General features: G+C 47.0%; 1 protein-coding gene and 1 long non-coding RNA gene across 2 annotated transcripts in view; one reads left to right on the top strand and one right to left on the bottom strand.

Moving 5' to 3' along the window:
* The window catches only part of SPTLC2 (serine palmitoyltransferase long chain base subunit 2), a 126426-nt gene extending 115949 nt beyond the window's left edge, over window positions 1-10477 (bottom strand). Inside the window, exon 1 of the mRNA XM_030559024.1 lies at window positions 10289-10477. Within this exon, the coding sequence (XP_030414884.1) occupies window positions 10289-10414 (126 nt within the window). The 5' untranslated portion in view covers window positions 10415-10477. The remainder of the gene's footprint in view (window positions 1-10288) is intronic.
* A 393-nt stretch (window positions 10478-10870) lies between these two features.
* On the top strand, window positions 10871-17389 carry LOC115651366. Its single transcript, XR_004000339.1, has 3 exons — window positions 10871-10958; window positions 16035-16244; window positions 17179-17389. It is a non-coding gene; the product is annotated as an uncharacterized LOC115651366 (long non-coding RNA).
* The last annotated feature ends 3020 nt before the right edge of the window (window positions 17390-20409 follow it).

The raw sequence follows: 20409 nt of genomic DNA, 5'->3' as shown, positions 1-20409 counted from the left end.
GTTCTGCAGCCACTGCTCGTCATCCCAGGCTTGCAGGACGATGTGATCCCACCACTGAGTGCTGGTTTCCCAAGCCCAAAGGCGCCGTTCCACGTGCTGAGCACGTCTGTTACTGCCACAAGCAATTGAGTGTCTTCAGCGTCAGGCGTTTCAATATTATCGTCTGACTCCTCACTGTCACTTTGCAGCTGAAGGAATAGCTCCACTGCCATGCGTGATGTGCTGGCAACATTCATCAGCAAGGTCCTCAGCAGCTCAGGCTCCATTTGTAACAAAAATCTCAGAAATCGCGCTGCAGAATCACAATGCCGCCAAACTGCTCAGAATGTGTAGCAAAGCACCACGGGGCGTTGGAACAGGAAGCGGAAAGACCCGCACACTTCCTTCCCTTTCCCACAAGCCACAGCGCCAAAATGGGACGAGGTGCTCTGTGGGATAGCTGCCCACAATGCACCACTCCCAACAGCGCTGCAAGTGCTGGCAGTGTGGCCACACTGCAGCACTGGCAGCTGGCAGTGTGGCCACACTGCAGCGCTGGCCCTAAACAGCTGTACGAACACAGCTGAACTACCAGCGCTGCAAAACTGTAAGTGTAGCCATACCCAGAGAAGCCCTGCAACATCAGTCTCCTTTCCCTTCTACGAGTAGCTATGCCCAACACAGCCAAATACCCTGGGGGAATCACCAAACAAGTCCTGGATTTACAACACACAATTTGATTGCAGGAAGATAATGTCTTGAGAATTCAATAAGTTATTAAATAAGGTCAATGTAAGGGTAGTATTTATCTTAGATTTCATGCTACACCTATCATTATGCCATGCACACTGTACAGAGTTACGCAGCATAAAATCCCAGAGCAAAAAGGTTCTTCCCTCTTCTGTTCTTTCTAGGCAAAGGAGTGTGATTGCGTAGGACCTTTCCTTAACAGCAATGATGTGCTTTATTGAATACGGAGTTGTGGAGAGCAGCACACCATCATGCTTGGTCTGAGTCTGATCTTCATTGAAGGAGTTTTACTGTCAGGGTTCTACTGCGTAGAATGCCATTTTTAGTTTCTGATCGACATAACCTGGGCCTATCAAGTTGCATCATTCCTGTGAAGTATAGCCATCTTGAAGGACCGAAGGTAAAAAGGTCTCTGACTTAGCTAGTTTCCAGTCTATTAAGTGCCTTGGACAAAGATTTTGAATCCTGTTTTAATGCAAATAGAGAGTTTTCAAAGAACAGCTATAACACACTTGCATTGTGAATTGTTAATGAAGAAAGATGCCAAATGCTGTATCAGCCTCAAAGTCCTTTTAGGGTATGTCTACATCTACAATTTTGGAGCGCTGGTTGTTACAGCTGTATTAGTACAGCTGTATAGGGCCAGCGCTGCAGAGTGGCCACACTTACAGCAACCAGCGCTGCAAGTGGTGTTAGATGTGGCCACGCTGCAGCACTGTTGCACACCGCGGGGAAGGAGACCTGCTTGGAGGGGGGGTCGGGGAACGCCTGAGCACACTGCGGGGAAGGAGACCTGCTTGGAGGGGGGTCGGGGAACGCCAGAGCACACCGCGGGGAAGGAGACCTGCTTGGAGGGGGGGGTCGGGGAACGCCAGAGCACACCGCGGGGCTGGAGACCTGCTTGGAGGGGGGGTCGGGGAACGCCAGAGCACACCGCGGGGAAGGAGACCTGCTTGGAGGGGGGGTCGGTGAACGCCAGAGCACACCGCGGGGAAGGAGACCTGCTTGGAGGGGGGGTCGGGGAACGCCAGAGCACACCGCGGGGAAGGAGACCTGCTTGGAGGGGGGGGTCGGGGAACGCCAGAGCACACCGCGGGGAAGGAGACCTGCTTGGAGGGGGGGTCGGGGAACGCCAGAGCACACCGCGGGGAAGGAGACCTGCTTGGAGGGCAGTGGAGTTTGCTTAATTACCAGAGAGGCTTCCTCAGGTATGCTGGGATACCTGCTTATTCCACGGAGGTCAACAAAAATGCTGGTGAGTGTCTACGCCTGATGACCAGCGCTGGTGATCCAGCGCTGGATCCTCTACACCCGAGGCACGACCGGGTGTACGGCCAGCGCTGCAAACAGGGAGTTGCAGCGTTGGTAATGCCCTGCAGGTGTGTACACATCCTAAGTTGCAGCGCTGTAACCCCCTCACCAGCGCTGCAACTTTGTAGTGTAGACAAGGCCTTAGTAGGAGCTGTGTACAACTCCAGCCATAGTAAATTACATACAACAGGATAACCAGAAGGGGATGAAAGGATGAATTAATCATATGAAACATTACAATTTCCTGACCACAAAACGAAAGCTTTGAAAATAAAAATAAAATTCACTGCCACTTCACTTCTCTTCTGTAAAAAAATTTTAGTAGCAAAAGTACAACATACTATGAGGTTTAAATTTCAAGCTTTCATCACCAACTCAATTAAAAGCCTAGGAAAAAAGTAATGGTTTCAGATTCAGCTAAAGCCCAGTGGTTTCAGAAATTTCACAGCCTTGCAAAATACTAGGCCAGCCACCCACATAAGGCAGGAGACTTTTGCTTTTGCCTTTTTTCTTTTTTATTTTTTTTTTTTGGGGTGGGGGAGGGGAGGAAGGCTGGAGGGGGTGGAGAGAAAAGGTGAGCAAGATCTGTGGGGCTTTTTCCAGTCATGGTAAACAGTAAGCAAGCAGATTTTGTGCTTAGGTTGGCAAATTTTACAAGGAAACCCTAAACTGATTTAAAAACAAACAAAAAAAAAAAACAGAGCACCACTGAATAACTCAAGTATTCCAACAATGATTACTCAGCCTCTTAATTATTTCATTCCAACCTGTAATAATTTCAGTGGTCATAATGAATAAACTGATTATACCAAGTAACTTAACATTTTTCCTGTTTCAGCATAATATCCAGCGATGGCATGTTAAGTCAACAGGGCTGCATGCCTTTGGCAAACACCAGAAGGAATCACAGGGCCTTATTGTTCAGCTGCTGTGCTTCTTTGTCTCTTGCTATTAACAGATGTCTAGAGTCACCCTTACGCAATGAAACTTATGCAATTCTGATATTGCATTAAGATTTTTCATGGGTTAAAACAGTTTGGAAATGAAAAGCTGAAATGTTATACTTCCTCCAGCACAGTCAATTTCTGAGTATGCCTTGGGCAGCAGCTTCTGCTATAATCTATTTAACTGAACTAAAAGTTAAAATGTCTCTCTCTGCCCCATCACACTAACTTCAGGCCATGAATTCCCTTCCAAACGCACTAGCCAAAAATAAAACCTGTCTCATCACCAAAAAGCCTTTGAAAAAACAGCAAAAAGTGAAGTGATTGAATGGGATCAATAAGCATTATAAACATTAATAGTAATTTTAACTTCACATAATGTCTACTATTCGTACTGAGGTACCATCTACAGGCCACAGAACATCAGAGACGGGGGCGCTACTGTACTGGTGCTGTATTTATAAAAATTTATAATCTAAAGGACAAAAACCAGATAGAGGAAGTATGGGACAGGAAAGCTACAGGCCAGGAGTTCTCAAACTGAGGGTCGGGACCCCTCGGGGGGTCACGAGATTATTACACGGGGGAGGCACGAGCTGTCAGCCTCCACACTAACTCCCCTTTGCGTCCAGCATTTATAATGATGTTAAATATATAAAAAAGTGCTTTTAATGTATAGGTGGGGTGTGCACTCGGAGGCTTGCTGTGTGAAAGGGGTCACAGTACAAAAGTCTGAGAACCCCCGGTTTAGGCAAAATGCCTGCCATCACCACGATGAATTATCATGTTAGCTCCACAATCCCTCTCTCCCCTCACACACACTTATAAGGAAAATGTAGTTATTCACCCAAGCACACACATTCATAGACAGTACTAAAAATTTTGCTTACACTTTATCCTCAAGGAAGCCTCTACACACAAACTATACTTCAGTTTCTACAGCTGGCACACCACAAAGATAAACTGAACTATTTTTAGCCATTTTATCTAGTTTGTCCTATCATCTACTTTTTATTATGAGAGAGAGAAGGCACAGTAATCACAAGCCAACTCCACCAATAAAACTCTTTAAATCAGCAACTTCAGTTAGCTAAGGTACTCCTTATTTGCTGCTTTGAATTGCTGCATATTGTTCACTGTTAAACAACTACTGTGTTGTTCACCCCAATCCCCCTACCACCTCAGATATGGCTATATTTTTGGCAATGAAGTAGCTGCTGTGTGTATAGCTGAACAAGAGTTTTAAGATAAAAGATGCTGAATACTTTAAGATAAAAGATGCTAAAGTAATCATAGGCCATGGTTCCACTGGCACTTTACAGCACTTCAACTTTCGCGCTCAGGGGTGTGAAAAAACACCCCCCTGAGCGCTGCAAGATACAGCGCTGTAAAGCCTCAGCGTAATCAGTGCCGCAGCGCTGGGGATGTGGTTTACGTGCTGCGCTGGGAGAGCTCTCTCCCAGCGCTGGCGCTCCGACCACACTCACACTTCAAAGCGCTGCTGCGGCAGCACTTTGAAATTTCAAGTGTAGCCATACCCATAGTTCTCATCCTGGTTGCTACCTGTCAATGTAACATCCACCAATTTCCTTTACATTACCTTCCTTCCTTACCAGATAGGGTTGCCAGGTGTCCGGTTTTTGACAGGAATGCCCGGAAGAAAAGGGACCCTGGCAGCCCGGGTTGTTAAAAATCCAGTTGGCAGTGCAACAGGACTAAGGTAGGCTCCGTGCTGGCCTTGGCTCTGCACGGCTCCCGGAAACAGCAGCATGTTCTCCCTCTGGCTCCTAGGCATAGGGGCAGCCAGGGGGCTCTGTGCACTGCCCCCACCTCAAGCACCAGCTCCCATTGGCTGGGAACCATGGCCAATGGAAGCTGTAGAATTGGTGCCTGCAGATGGCACAGCATGCAGAGCCACCTGGCTGCGCCTCCGCTTAGGAATCGGAGAGAGGGACATGGCGCTGCTTCCAGGAGCTGCTTGAGGTAAGGGCCACCCAGAGCCTGCACCCCTGACCCCCTCCCATGCCCCAGCTCTGATCCCTCTCTTGCCCTCCAAACCCTTCGATCCCAACCCAAAGCACGTTCCTGCATCCCTAACCCCTCATCCCCAGCCCCACCCCAGAGACCGCAAGCCCAGCTGGAGCACTCACCTCCCCCTGCACCCCAACCCCTGACCGAAGTCCTCCCCTACACCCCAAAATCCTCATCCTTGGCTCTACCCCAGAGCCCATACACCCCCATGCCCCAACCCTGATCTCCCTCCCACCCTCTGAACCCCTCAGTGCCAGACCGAAGCACCTTCCTACACTTCAAACCCCTCACCCCTAGCCCTACCCCAGAGACTGCAGTCTCAGCCTGAGCCCTCACCCCTTCCCGCATCAACCCCCTGCCCTAGCCTGGAGCCCACTCCTGCACCCCAAATCCCTCAGCCCCAGCCCAGAGCCCCCTTCTGCACCCCAACCCCCTCATCCATAGCCCCACCCCAGAGCCTGCATCCCTTTCTGCACTCCAACCCCCTGAGCCAGCCTGGTGAAAATGAGTGAGCAGGGGCGGGGCAAAGGTGCTCCGTTTTGTGCGAGGATAAAGTTGGTAACCTTATTACCAGATGGCAAAAAGCACCAGATCTGTCACACAAAGCACCCGGGTCTATCCTCTCATTTCTTCCGTGTAGACAACAGCAACCTCAAACTGGCTGGAAAAAAAAAAAAACAGCTCTCCTTTTATTCTCATCACATATTAGTCCTATTCTCTGTCTACTCATCTTGTCACATTAAGCATCAAAACTCCAAGCATAGTTATATACTAGCTTGAAGTTTTCACCAAAGTTAAAAGTTTCCAAAAATTGAAAATCTCATTCCAGCCAAATACTGAGTATGTAGTTTGTTATAAGACTGCCACAAGGCCCTGTATAGAGGGCAGCCCACAGAACCACTGATTTTACAGAATAACCCAGGCTAAGTAGGTGGTACTGGCTATGTAGAACTTTTAGGTCCCATCTTAGGTCCATGTAATTAAGTAAACAGACAGCACAGGGAATATATTAATGGATACAGAGCTTTTCCTTTCCATCTCACTGGTCTAAAGCCAGACTAGGTAAATAATGAGCAGGAGTTGGCCCAACAGCGGAACAGTTATATGTGATATTTGCTAATTCTGATTTTTCTGTTTTAATTTATAAGATACTTCCAATTCCACATCCATCCACCTAAATACAGGAAGAACAGATGGGTTTTACTGTACACCTGAAAGATCAACAAATTCCAGTCCTGACAAATCAATACAGAAGTACATTCCAGAATCTGGGGCCCCTTCACTGAGAATATCTATACAAACCCAATATATTGATCTGCAGATTTAGCTCCAGAGCTCAACTGTCACCGAGGAATACAGCAATAGAAGCATCATACTAATAGCCAGGACTCAGGTCATCAGACCTTAGGGATCAAAGTCAGTGCCTTGAATAGCCCCCTGAAGCAAGTACAGATGACCAAAAAAATTGTGTATGTTCCTTTCAGGTAATGTTGTCAGCTTGCCAACTTGCCTGTATGCTGCACCATTGGAAAATTTGGAGTGATTTTCAACTGTAACCCTGTGCAAAGTCAACTGCAGTAACAAAGTCTGGAGGTCACAAAAGCAGAGTAGTAAGGCCTAGAAGACCTGAGGGTATGGCTACACTTGAAATTTCAAAGCCACGGCAGCGCTGCACGTAAACCACCTCCTCATCGGGTGTAGCTAGCAGCGCTGGGAGCACGCTGTGGCACTGTTTACACTGATGCTTTACAGCGCTGTATCTTGCAGCGCTCAGGGGGTGTTTTTTCACACCCCTGATCGAGAAAGTTGCAGCGCTGTAAAGCGCCAGTGTAGCCAAGGCCTCAGAGAAAGAGCCACAAACATCTAGCCAACGACCAATGGAAAGATGCACTTTTAAATGCTAATGCTACCAAAGATGCCAGAAGCAGACAGGGATTAATGAAAAGCACCAATTCTCCCAAAACAGAAACCTCTAGGACAGAAAGCAGACAAACTTCTTCAGTAACAAGGACAGAAACCATCCTCAGTGCACCCCAAAAATCTTCCCACACCCCAACACCACTACCTTAGATACATCCAGTTAAACTTTTTTTTTTTTAAACTAAATTTAACATTCTTGTTGGGAAAAAATACCAAAGAAACCCTCCACTCTAGCATTTAACTTCAAAAAGGGGAACTGCACAAAAAACATTAAAAGGCACAGTCACAAGCGTGAAATGCTTGCAAGCTGAATAGAAACTTAAAAAACACCATAATAGAGGCTCAAACTATAGATACACTTAAAATTAAAAAAAATAAAAAAAACCAGCATGAGGACCAAAATAACGCCACCATGGCTAAACAGAGCAGAAGAGGCAGTTACAGACAAAAAACATCTTTTAAAAACTGGAAGTCAAATCCTACTGAAGAAAATAGAAAGGAACATAAATTGTGACAAGTGTGTAAGTATAATTCGGCAGGCCAAAAAATAATTGAAGATCAACTAGCAAAATAATTTTTTTAGGTACATCAAAGCAGGAAGCCTGTCAAACAATCAGTGCTGGGGGGGGGGGTCGTCACTGGACAATCAAAGTGCTAATGGCACACTCAAGAAAGACAAAGCCATTCGGGAGAAGCTAAAAGAATTCTTTGCATCAGTCTTCACTGAAGAGGAAGATTCCCACTTGTGAGCCTTAATTTTTAGATATATCTGAGGAACTGTCCCACACTGAGGGTATGGCTACATTTGGAATTTCAGAGCGCTCGGCAGCGCTTTGAAGTGTGAGTGTAGTCAGAGCGGCAGCGCTGGGAGAGAGCTCTCCCAGCGCTGCATGTAAACCACATCCCTTACGGGTGTAGCGTGCAGCGCTGGGAGCCGCGCTCCCAGCGCTGCTGCCCTGATTACACTGATGCATTACAGCACTGTATCTTGCAGCGCTCAGGGAGGTGTTTTTTCACACCCCAGTTGCAGCGCTGTAAAGTGTGAGTGTAGCCAAGGCCTGAGATCTAAATAGAGGTTTGAGGGAAGACTGATAAAATGACATTAAATAAGTCACCAGGACCAGATGGTATTCACCCAAGAGCCCTGAAGGAACTCAAATATGAAACTGTGATATGTAGCCTATCGCTTAAATCAGCCTCTGTACTAGATGACTGGAGAGTAGATAATGTAATGCTGATTTTTAAAAAGGCTCCAGAGGTGATCTTGGCAATTACAGGCCAGTAAGCCTAACTTCAGTCCCAGGCAAGTTGGTTGAAACTACAGTAAAGCACAAAATTATCAGATACATAGATGAACATATGTTGGGGAAAGAGTCAACAGGGCTTTTAAAAAAAGAGAAATCACACCACACCAATCTTTTAGAATTCTTTGAGGGGGTCAATAAACATGGACAAGGGTGATCCAGTGGATACAGTGTACCTGGATTTTCAGAAAGCCTTTAACAAGATCCGCCCGCAAAGGCTCCTAAGCAAAACAGGCAGTCATGGGATGAGAGGACCTTCCCTCTTATGGATTGGTAACTAATTAAAAGATAGGAAACAAGGGACAGAAATAAACATTCGATTTTCACAACGGAGAGAGGTAGATAGCAAGGTCCCTCAACAGGACCGGCGCTAGGGACTTGAGTGCCCTAGGCGGATGGCAATTTCGCCGCCCCGTGCGCTGGTCCCGCGGCTCCGCTGGAGCTGCCACAGTGGTGCCTGCAGAGGGTCCGGTGCTCCGTGGCTCCGGTGGAGCTGCCGCAGTTATGCCTGCGGGCGGTCCACCGGAGCCGCGCGAGCAGCCGACGGTCCACAGGCACGACAGCGTCAGTTCCACCGTAGCCGCAGAGCACCAGACCCTCCGCAGGCACCACTGCGGCAGCTCCACCGGAGCCACCTGCCGCTCCCTCCGGCAAAATGGCACCCACCAAATATTCTGGTGCCCTAGGCGATTGCCTAGGCTGCCTAAATGGTAGCGCCGGCCCTGTCCCTCAAGGATTTGGACTAGAACTAGTGACGTTCAGATTCATAAATGAGCTAGAAATAGGAGTAAAAACTGAAATGGCAAAGTCTGCAGATGATACAGAAGTACTCCAAAGCAGACTGAAGAGTTACAAAGGGATCTCACAACTGGGTGACTGGCCAAGAAAATGGCAGATGAAATTCAATGCTGATAAATGCAAAGTAACATCCATTGGAAAGCATAATCCCAACTATACATACAAAATTATGTGGTATAAATTAGTTGTTACCACTCAATCATCATGGATAGTGTGAAAAGATCTGCTCGATGTGCAGCAGCGGTCAAAAAAAAAAGCTAATGGTGTTAGGAATCATTAGGAAAGGGAAAGATACTAAGACAAAATATAACACCACTATATAAATCCATAGTACATCCACACCTTGAATACTGAGCGCAATTCTGGTCTCATCATCTGAAAATATATATTTGAATTGGAAAAATTACACAGAAGGGAAACAAAAGTGATTACGGACTGTTCAGCTTAGAAAAGACAACTAAGGGAGACTATGACAGAAGTCTACAAAATCAAGAATGGTGTAGAGAAAGAGAATAAGGACATGTAACACATAAGCCAGGGATCACCCAATTAAATATATATGCAGCAGTTTTAAAACAAAGAAAAGGAAGTATTTCTTCACACAAAGCACAGTCAACTTCAGGAACTCACTGCCAGGGGTTGGTGTGAAAGCCAGAAGTACAACTGGGTTCAAAAAAAGAAATAGGTAAATTCCTGGAGACTACCTCCCTCAATGGGTTTTAGCCAAGATGGTCAAGGACACAACCCCATGAAGGGCTCTCTCTCCTTAAACCTCTGACTGCCTGAAGCTAGGACTGGAGGGCAGGGCGGTGGCTCACCCGATAATTGCCCTGTTCTGTTCATTCCCTCTGAAGCACCTGTCACTGGTAAGTCAGGACACTGGGCTAGATGGCCCTGAGCTCTGCTAGCTCTCCTCTCCCCTCCCCAGCCAGCCCTAGGAAAGCAGACACTCCGCAGCACAGCCCCCTCCTGCTGTCAGGGCTGGGCAGCCTCACGCACATGGCCCACAGGAGCGGGACAGGGGAACCAGGTGGCTCCCCAGAGCCGCAGTGAGGATCTGCGCGCCGCCCCCCGCCGGAGCCTGGCAGCCCCTCCGCTCGTGCCAGGGGCCCCGGGGGCACCCAGCGCCCCAGGCCAGCTCCCATCTGCGCCGCCACACCCGGCCCCAGCATCTCCGCAAGGCCGAGTCTCGCTCAGGCCAAGGAGCAGGGCTGCTGCTCCGCTCCGCGCCCGGCTTCCCCGGCCCCACACCTGGGTCTCGGCCTCGGGCAGGCCCCGCACGTATCCGTTCCGCAGCGCCCCGTATCCCGTCAGGCTGCAGCCGTTGGCGCGGGGCTGGGAGTCTGGTTCCCCGGGACACTGCTCCGGCCGCTCCATCCTGCCGGCTCCCTCCGGCCGCTTAGGGTCCGCCGCCACCCCCGCCTGGCAGCGGAAACCCAGCCCGACCCGACTGCCAATCACACGTGTCCGCGTCACCCGGGGGCGGGGCCGCGCGCAAATACATCTGCGCTTCCGTGAGACGCGGGGCGAGGGCCAAGGGCGAGAGGGCGTGGCCAAAGGGAGCACGACCCAACCACAGGCCCGCGTACCAATGGGGGGAATCAGGGGCAGGGCCACCGAAAGGCCAGACCCTATCACAGGGCAACAAAATCCAGGCGCGGCGCGGCGCAGGAGTCGAGCCGATCAATTTCCCGGCATAGATCCACAACGGACGAAGGGAAGAGCATGAGCTACCCAATCGCAGGAAAGAGAGCGGGGGTGGGCGGGATCTAAAAGTAGGCCCTGGCCAATGACAGGATAAAAGAGCTGGTCGAGTAGAGCCCTGGAGCTGGTGGTGCCTGCGCCTCTGCTGTGTTCCTGTCTGCGGCTCCATGTGACTGCTCAGTTGGCTCCTATATGGGCTTGATGGAGAAATTACTGGGTAAAATTCTCTGGCCTGTGTTGTGTAGGGGTCAGAGTAAGATGAGCCTAATGGTCCCTTCTGACCTTAAAATCTGTTAATTCTTTAAGGGGGCTGGGGCCTTATTTTGCAGGCGGTGTAACTCAGCCCCCACCCAGCTGGAGGAAGGACTCAGTGTGTGAGAACCCTTGCAAACAACAACAACCACCCAGCAGAAATTAAGTCAGTGGGATTTAAAGCTGTACAGGAAAGTTATGCATGTGTTTAAATTCTTTGCTGAAGTGGTGCCCATATCAGGCATGGATGATAACTTGTTGAAACCTGGCTATAGATTGTGAAAATAGTTTCAGCTCTACAATCTCTAGCATAAACAAGACCTTGTGGTTGAAGGTAAGATATATAATTAAAGAGTACAGGAAATACAGTATTTATTCTGGGAACAAATCTAATCATCCAATTAGAAGTTGAATCACCAAGCCTAACAAAGGAATTACTGCATAGAAAAGGTGATCTGCAAAAAGTCAAGCATTTGTGTTCACCTTTTACTGCTTGATGCATAATTAAAACCTGAAAAGGAGTGTCCAAAGTTTGGGGAGTGTCATGATTTTTTTTTAATTTGTTTGATTTTACATTAGGGTTTGACTTTTCAGTTTTTGCTGAGGACACACTGGAGAATGTGTGGGGAAAAGCAGCAAAGAGTCCTGCGACACCTTATAGACTAATAGATGTTTTGGAGCATGAGCTTTCGTGGGTGAATACCCGCTTCATCAGTGGGTATTCACCCAGTGGGGAAAAGGATATCTTAACAGGCTAAAACCTGAGCTGTGACTTCCATGGTCTTAGTTGAGAGGGAAAGGGACATACTGTTTAAAAATGTTTAGGCTAGAGTCTGCTCTCAGTCACAGTAGTGTTAATCTAGAGTAACTCCATGGAAGACAATCAAGCTATTCCAAGTTTACACAAATAGATTCTGTGCTCAAATACATCTCCTTGGTATTTTCTTTAAGTTGTTGGTCCTGTAGCCAGAGGTTACTCTGCCTTAGCTTCTCTTGTTGGACTCATCACTCCACATCATAATCCAAAAGATAATTAAAACACTGCCCTTATGGGGCCCACTTTATTTAGTCCTTTCACACATTGGCCCTCCAGCCCCCCACCTAGTGCAGTCTGTCTCTTCCTAGAGCTGAGTCATTGTTCAGTCTTCGTCTCTTTTTAGTCAGGAGTTTGGCCCTCCAGGTCCTAACCCAGGTCAGTGTCTCTCTCCTCCTAAGTAAAGTGTCCCCAGCCTGCCTTCTCACAGCGAGGTCATAGTTTCTTTACTCTGTAGGTCCTTCACTTATAAGAAGGTTGATTAGGTCACCTGACCCACTAGTGACATAACCTTCATTTTCTCCACTGGCGAGGTGACTGATGCCTGTTGTAGTTGGACTGAGGTCCATCTCTCCTTAAGAGGCACCACACAGTGACATTAATTCATTTAATTCATGTATTTATTTGCAATACCACAGAGCAAAAGTTTAATTCAAGCTCCTGACAAATGGGGCAGGGGGAACTCCCTCTGTGAAAGATGCAACATTTTCAGCCCTCAAGGGTGGACTGGGAAAGCTACAGGCCTAGTTTTAACCTATTTGTGATGTTGCAATCCCATACCATTTCTCCAGTGTGTATCCTAAGCAGATAGGGAACTAGGGCCTTTGGACTGGATATTTCTGGGTCAGACACCTTTTGCTGTTTTAAAAAAAAAAAACAAAAAAAAACATTCGGGTCCTTGAACCAGTTTACATTAGTCTAGTAGTGTTGTTCCAGCTGCTTCAAAGTGGCTCCAGTGTGAACAGGATGGGTAGGCATTTACCAATATGTGATCTGCAAAATGGCAAGTTAGCTTAAACATGGTCTTTGTGATTCTGTCACTCTTTGCAGGGTGGAGCCTTCTGTGAATCATTACCATAGTGGCACCCTAATGTATTCTTCAATTACCCACGCCCTCCCTGATGTTTATAGTTACAAACTGTATGTTCTGTGCATTAAATAAAACATGCAGGCATTGCAAGTGTGACTTCTCCATACTCCCTAACTATAAAGTGTTCCCGCTACCCTATACTGTTTGGTAAATGGTTGGTGTAACTGCAGGCTCATGAACAGCTAAAAATCCTTGCTGTGTAGAGCCCAGCTCGCTGTTGAGCACCCTCCCAAACCCTGACTGTCTACTGCTAAAGCCTGTATGAAGCAGCCTGGGAAAGGCTCTGACCACACCTAGTTTCTGTACGCAGTGAGAATGTGCCTTAGGCTAAGGTGGGGTGGATTGCTGTGACTCGCCTCCCTCCCTTTACCTTGGCAGAAAGCCAAACAAGGAGATTAGTGATATGGCAAGGAAGAAGATCAGTTACAAATTTGCTCAGCAACTGGCCCCCACCTGGAGGCTTTGTTTGGATAAGGACCTGGAAAGTTGCTCAGAATGCAGGGAGGGGAGAAAATACAGCCTCCTTCCCAGCCACTCTCCAGAGAGGGAGTGTCCAACCAATGACTGCGGAGCTAAAAAGGAAACGAATGGGAAGTTGAATGAAGAAGAGAGTAAGGAGAGTCACTCACAGTGTGTGTGATTGAGGGCATGTCTGCTCTGCAGTAAGACACCCCTGAGCCAGAGTCAGCTGACATGGGCCAGCCACAGGTGTTTCATTTCACTGAAGTGGTGACAGACTCTGTGAGAGACAGGGTCTTTGTGTGTACCTCTACTCTGGCTAGAGAAGCATTATAAGATGTAGCTCTGTGAGCGGTCCACATGATAATAAGAAAACCACTAAATAGGTACAAGCCTGTCACGAAACTACCACTAAAACTATTTGACAGCATAAAGCTACCCATTCCATTCCATGGGAGTAAAGTCAGGCCTTCCCCACAGCCTACTATATCAGTGATGACAAATCCCTACGTCTTAATTTGCAAACAACCATAACAGGATACAAGAAATGGACAAACAACAGCTACAGAGCAGAAAGAGACTTCACGCTTTTGGCCTACATTTACTGGATAGAACACACCTCATCACATCTACGTTTAAAACTTTCGCTGAGAAATCTATGCTAGTATAGCTATACTGGCAAAACTCTCCTAGCGAAGACACAGGTTATACTGGCAAAATCATTTTTATGTCAGCCTAACTGCATCTACACTAGGGCTTTAGCCAGTATAGAAATGTTGCAGAAAATCTACCCCCTCCTCCCCAACCAAATGATGTTGCTATATAGGCAAAAGTTTCTAGGGTAGAACTGACCTAACTTCATTAATGTCTGCTTTGATCTCCTCTGATGGAAGGGACTGGAGACTGGCAGAAGGTTCTTAATGTGCTCAGTTCACAAGTCAGAAGATGTTTTTTTCTTATTGCTGGTGCCACCAACTTCCACTAGGAGCAGTGAGTCCAGTTGGGTCCTTTCTGCCTTTGTTAGTGATACATGAGACAGCACAATCTCCTGCTTACTTGCCATTTCCTGCATGAGTAAAACTCCTGGGTGTCAGAAAAACTTGCAGGTGTGACTCAGAAGCATGCAAGGGGAGGAAGGGGCTATTTTATAGTCACTTTGCCAACTATACCGGCTCTGTAGGGCCATTACCAAATGGCAGTCACCTCTCTACATGCCATAGCTCCTCCACCTCTTGTGTGCATGGGAGTTGGGGAGAGTCATTGTCCCTCTTTTTGGGGTCTTATGTATTTTCATGGCCTGGGTCCCTAAACAGGGCCCTTGTTCGACCTCTGTGGGCTTCCCTAATCCACAAAAGTCTCTCTTATTAAGACTGGCATTATGTAGCTCTTTTCAGCATGGACAGCCCTGGGACTATAGTGTGTCTCTTGGCATTCAAGGAAACAACGGGTAACCTTCAGCATGCTAGAAAAGGCACCTGGAAGTGGCCGACCTCTTGACATTCATTTCCATGCCCTACATTTGGGGAAATAAATTCAGACTCTTCATCCAGCCCATTGAGTTCAATGGCTGCCAGACTAATTGCAGTCGATAAGGAGAACGATCAGAGGCTGGCAGGATTATCAGCTGTCATGCGGCTTCCAGTTTAATTAGACATTCTGGCAGGGAGCTTAATCTGCTTTTTGGATCTCATTTGCATAACAAACTAGGGTGACAACAAGCACTAGCCAACCTAGTGACTTCTAGGGTGGGAGCTGAGGTGTGGGCATCCTGTTTTCAGCATGGAGGGACGTGATGTGCATAGCCTTGATACCACACAGGTTAAACAATTTGCTTGGGTACTCCCTTTTTCATACAACTCCTCAAGCCACTAGAGACATCTGACACATGGGTGCCTAGCACTCTGCAGAGAACAGATGCCCAGAAATGGAACATACAGTAGCATCTTAGTAGCCCAAGTACCTGGGAAGCTGAAGCATCTAACTGGGGGAAAGGAGGATGCAGGCTGAAGCATGTTCACTCTTGTGGCCACAGAATGAAAAAAAAATCAGACACATTGAATTTTCCATTCCTGTCTGGTGAAAGCCACTGGGTAAGTACTGGGTTGTTACTGGTGGAGACTGTCAGTTCCAAGGAGGGTGCCAGTTTCTCTTATGGAAACTGTTGTGTGGATTTCACTCAGCAAACCAACACTTGAGTCTAACATTTTGGTTCATTCCATTTCTGGATAAGATTATGGTAAGACAACTCTCTGACTACCTAGTTGTGTCAGATCTCCTTGCTCATCTGCACATAGACCTGGGTATGAGACAGAAGCTGATATTGCTTCATCAGTCAGCAGCCTTTTATGATACCATTGACCCTGAGGAGCAGCTGGCAAAAGGAGGAGATGGTACAGAACCTGGGTGGCACCATTCTTGCCTTGACGAGCACTCCAAAGGAAAGCTGTGGGGCAATTGATCTGCCTCCTAAAGGGCACTGTCATGTGGCATTCTGCAGGGTTCCATTTTGTTTCCAGTCCTGTTCAACACATCTATGAGGCTATTAGGAGAGTAAGTGAAGAGGCATGACTTAAGCGGCTTTCAATATGCTAATTATGTGTCCCCAGGCTGCAGTTGGGATTATGATTTCTCAACTGGGTGTGTGCTGGTTAATAGAATATGGACACTTTCACTTCTAGATCACCAGTTCCCAGCCAGCCATAGATCTGGGAATGTGACCTGGTTCAGAGGCATCTGGGAATGGGATACGGAGACTTTCATCTCTAGGACACGAGCTCCAATACAGCCCACCATCAAGGGCACTGGATGGATCAAGGAAGCACTAGGAGAAAAGATTCCTTGGTTCTGCTCCTGACAGTGATACCTAAATGCTACTTAATTAAAAACAGGTTAGCTAACATGTTTTACCCCTCCATCTCACCTCTTTTCCTATTCTAGATAGTTCTAGAAAAGGGCAAGGGGCTATCATGTTCTCAGTCACTAAGAGGATGGGGGCCATTAACAATTTTAAATAGGATAAAAATCCTGGATGGAGGCCTGAGGATGGATCACTTTAAGGGAACTGTGTTGTTTGGACTTCTGAGTAACCAGTAAGGTAATAAAGAAGCTGTTTTATGCTGGCTTGGTAAATCTAAGTAGTGGAATATCCACCAGCTTTATGGGGATTGTCTGCCCTATTCTTTGCAGTCACCCTAATCGAGTGATCATAAATGGCCCCCATTGGGACCCTGATCACACTGCCCCTTACACTTGGGAGAAGCTCCCTGTAAATGCCCACAAAACTAACTCATTATCCACCTCCACATCCCTCCTTAAAACTCTACCTTGCTGTGATCACTACAAATAACATGACAACTGTTAAGTACCTGGTGTGCTGAGACCACAATCTATCATGCTGACCATGACTATCTTCTTACACTGCCACATCAATCTGTCTGTATCCGTCTTATACTTAGATTGTACACTGTTGGGGCAGGGACACTTTCTGTTCTGTGTTCATACAGTGCCCTGTCAGGATGCTGGTCTCAAGCACCAATCTCAAACTCAGGCCCACTAGGTTTTTAGGAAGCAGCCTTACCTGTTGTACCATACATGCAGTAGAGCACTAGGAAATTCACAAATGTGGATGGGCCTGCAGCTTCCAGGGTTCCACAAACTGCTTCCTGATTGGCCACATGGTCTTGACCCTTATTGACTTGTGGCTATACATATAAATTTCCTGTTTCCTTTCTGGCCTTGTCTGAGAAACACACCAGTACCTGATAGTTGTCGCTTGGACCTGCTTGACCCTTCTTAGCTGTCTTGCTGTACTTTTCCCCTTAGGTTGGATCTCCTAGCGACTGGACCCCTTGTGTGAACTTTGACCACTGATCTGGACTGTCCTTTGACCTGCTTGACTCCTGGGCATTACAGCTTAGCACAATGGGCTCCTGATCAATGATGGGGGCTCCTAGGAACTACTGTAATACAAATAATTAAAAAAAAATAAGATGCACGTCTGCAATCATTGAGGAAGGGAGAGGAATTTTTCTAGGTGGTTCATGGAAATGTAACCAGCAATCATAGGATGGCCAGAGCCTGGATGTCAAATGCTTTCCAGGATTGTGAGGCACCTTGCCACCACTCACCCTTAGTGTGACAAAATCTTATCTGTGCCTGCTGTGGTTCAGCTCTCTCAAACCACCAGCCTCTGGCAACACAAGAACGGCCTTCAAGCCTCTGCAGGTCTCACTCTCTCTGTTTAGGTTAGCGGTATGGTGCACACCAGCTCCCAAGTCCTCCAAACACCCCTCTGGAGTGCTCAGCCTCTGTTCCACTGAATGCTCACAAACTCCTGGATCAGAGGTTCTCAAACGGGGGTGCGGAATGTATTTTGGGGGGAGGCATGTAAAGATTTAAAGAAAAAAAAACTTACAGCATGCATTCAGAGCTGGCCAGCCAGAGAGCAGCAGCTGCTGGCTGGGCATACAGCGCTGAAGGAAATGCCACTGCCAGCAGCAGCAGAGAAGTAAGGGTGGAATGGTTTCCTTACTTCTATGCTGCTGCTCACCGCAGCACTGCCTTCAGAGCTGAATGCCTGGCCAGCACCTACTGCTCTCCGCTCTGCCTTCAGAGCTGGGTGGCTGGAGAGCGGTGGCTCCTATGGATATGTCTACACTACCTGCTGGATTGGTGGGTAGTGATCAATCTATCAGGGATCAATTTATTGCGTCTAGTGTAAACGCAATAAAATCGATCCCTGATCACTCTGCCGTTGACTCCAGAACTCCACCGCTGAGAGAGGTGGAATCAGAGTCGACGGGGGAGCGGTAGTGGTCGACTCGCCGCCGTCCTCACGGCCAGGTAAATTGACCTAAGATATGCAACTTGAGCTACGCAAATAGCTATTAACGTAGCTGAAGCTGTGTATTTTAGGTCGACCTCCCCCCCCCCAGTGTAGACCTAGCCTGAGAGAGAGAGAGAGAGAGAGAGAGAGAGAGAGAGAGAGTGTGTGTGTGTGTGTGTGTGTGTGTGTGTGTGTGTGTGTGTGTGTGTGTGTGTGTGTGTGTGTGTGTGTGTGTGTGTGTGTGTAAACTACTACAGTCACAAAGAAGGGGGACATGATCAAATAAGTTGGAGAACCACTGTCCTAAATCCACTATTTCTAAAGGAATAGTACACAGCAGCTTGTGAAGATCTCTATTTAACATGCTGCACTTATAATGAAAACATAGATTCAAGTGATAGCAAGTAAGAATATTGGAAACATAATATGCTTTCTAGAGCCTAAATTTAATTAACAAGGTATGCCCATCTCCTGCAGGATAGCTTGACCCAAGTACTTTTTGCAGCTTTTTCACCCAGTCTGGCTGAAATCTCATAAGATCAAGCTCAGTGGTGGCTTGTTTTCACAAATGGAAGGAATGAGGGTATACCTCTGTACCCCTTAGTTATACCCCTAAAAGTTTATTGTCCTTACCTGTAAACAGAGCTCTCTTCTGCTGGTTCACTTCTTCCTGTAAATTTCCCCTCTTTGAAGATTTCAAAATTAGCAGTCAGCTCAGATTCTAAATGGATGTTCACTGTGAACCACAGGATACTTAATTTACATGTAAACAGACAGATAGATAAACATTCCTTGCCTGAAAGAAAACCTGCTTTTCACCTTTCTGGTAACCAGTGCCTACTCACAGACCTGAAGAACATGATTTTGGTATATATACATAACTCCTTACTCACCATCTGTATGTATGTTTTGCAATGATTATGAAGACCAGTGTGACAGCATTCATTAAACAACCTACATCATGACATTCTTTTGGTAAACCTAGGGGATCTGTGAGCCCCTATGTACTCCTGTGCCCTCTGCTGGTTGTCATTCAGAGGTTCCTGGGTCACAGGATGTCCTTGGCATAAGGTCCATTAGAATGTGAAATAGTCTCCTAAGAAAGATGATAGCTCCCCCAGTCACCAGAAAAGGACAAAGTCACCAGAAAAGGACAAAGTGTATTTTGAACTATAAATATAGAGAACAAAGGCAGGCTCATGCTACCACTTTTGGGTCTGGGTCTGTGTGACCAAGCATAATTGCTCTGGATAACTATCACTGTAACAGAAACTTCACTACAGGGAAACATACAATACTAGAAAAATTCTCATCAGCTACAGAAAAAGAGACCATAAACTAGAGGCAGAAAATGAGAGGATCAAAACATAGTGCAAATCCAAAGAAGAGCAACTGCGTAATCATTGTATCTGAGCTGGACAGACTTTCTCCTGCAATGTGTGAGATATAAGGAAGTGCAAAGAAGAGTTTTTATCAAGTCATCAGAAACAAAGATTTTCCACTCAGAATCAGTGAGTAAAAAAATCATACCAAAGGCTTGGGGTGAGGAGAGAGGTGTCAGAGACAGCACCGTGCTATAGAGTAATCTATCACCAGGCCAGGAATAGACACATGGGATCAGACCCCCGACACAGTGTGAAGCCCCATGTTGGGCAGGTCAAACTCAACTCTGACAGATACAGGAGTCTGCGACCTACACACTTGGACAACACTCATGAAGCTTTTCTTGCATCTAAAGCATTACTGAACTGAACTAAATGGGATGGCTCACTCCTTGCATGCAACAGGAAGTGACACATATATCCAAGTGGTGGAGAAGGACCTTTGTGTCTGGAATTTTTGGGACCCTCCTGTAGAAAACGTGTTACTATTCCCCTGAAATCCATAGCCTGAACAAAGGCTCTTGCCTACTGAAACCAGCAAGATGTCTGGCTGCTGTGCCAGTACTGGTCACAAGAGGACGATATGTGCTCATCAATATGCTTTCCTGTAGGCTCCAGCAGCCCTGAGGAGCTCACAGATCAAGTCTGTGTGATCCAGAGCCATTAGCAACAGTAACACAACTGCACACATGCTACATGTATACCAGGGTTTCTCAAATTGGGGGTCACAAGGTTATTACTTGGGGGGTCACGAGCTGTCAACTGCCGCTCCAAGCCCCACTTTGCTTCCAGCATTTATAATCGTGTTAAATATATAAAAAAGTGGTTTTATTTTATAAGGGGAGG

Source organism: Gopherus evgoodei, chromosome 4 (assembly GCF_007399415.2).
Source record: "Gopherus evgoodei ecotype Sinaloan lineage chromosome 4, rGopEvg1_v1.p, whole genome shotgun sequence".
In the NCBI taxonomy this organism is placed as follows: Eukaryota; Metazoa; Chordata; order Testudines; family Testudinidae; genus Gopherus; species Gopherus evgoodei.
The sequence above is the reverse complement of the archived record's forward strand: the minus strand, read 5'-3'. Positions and strand labels throughout refer to the sequence as shown.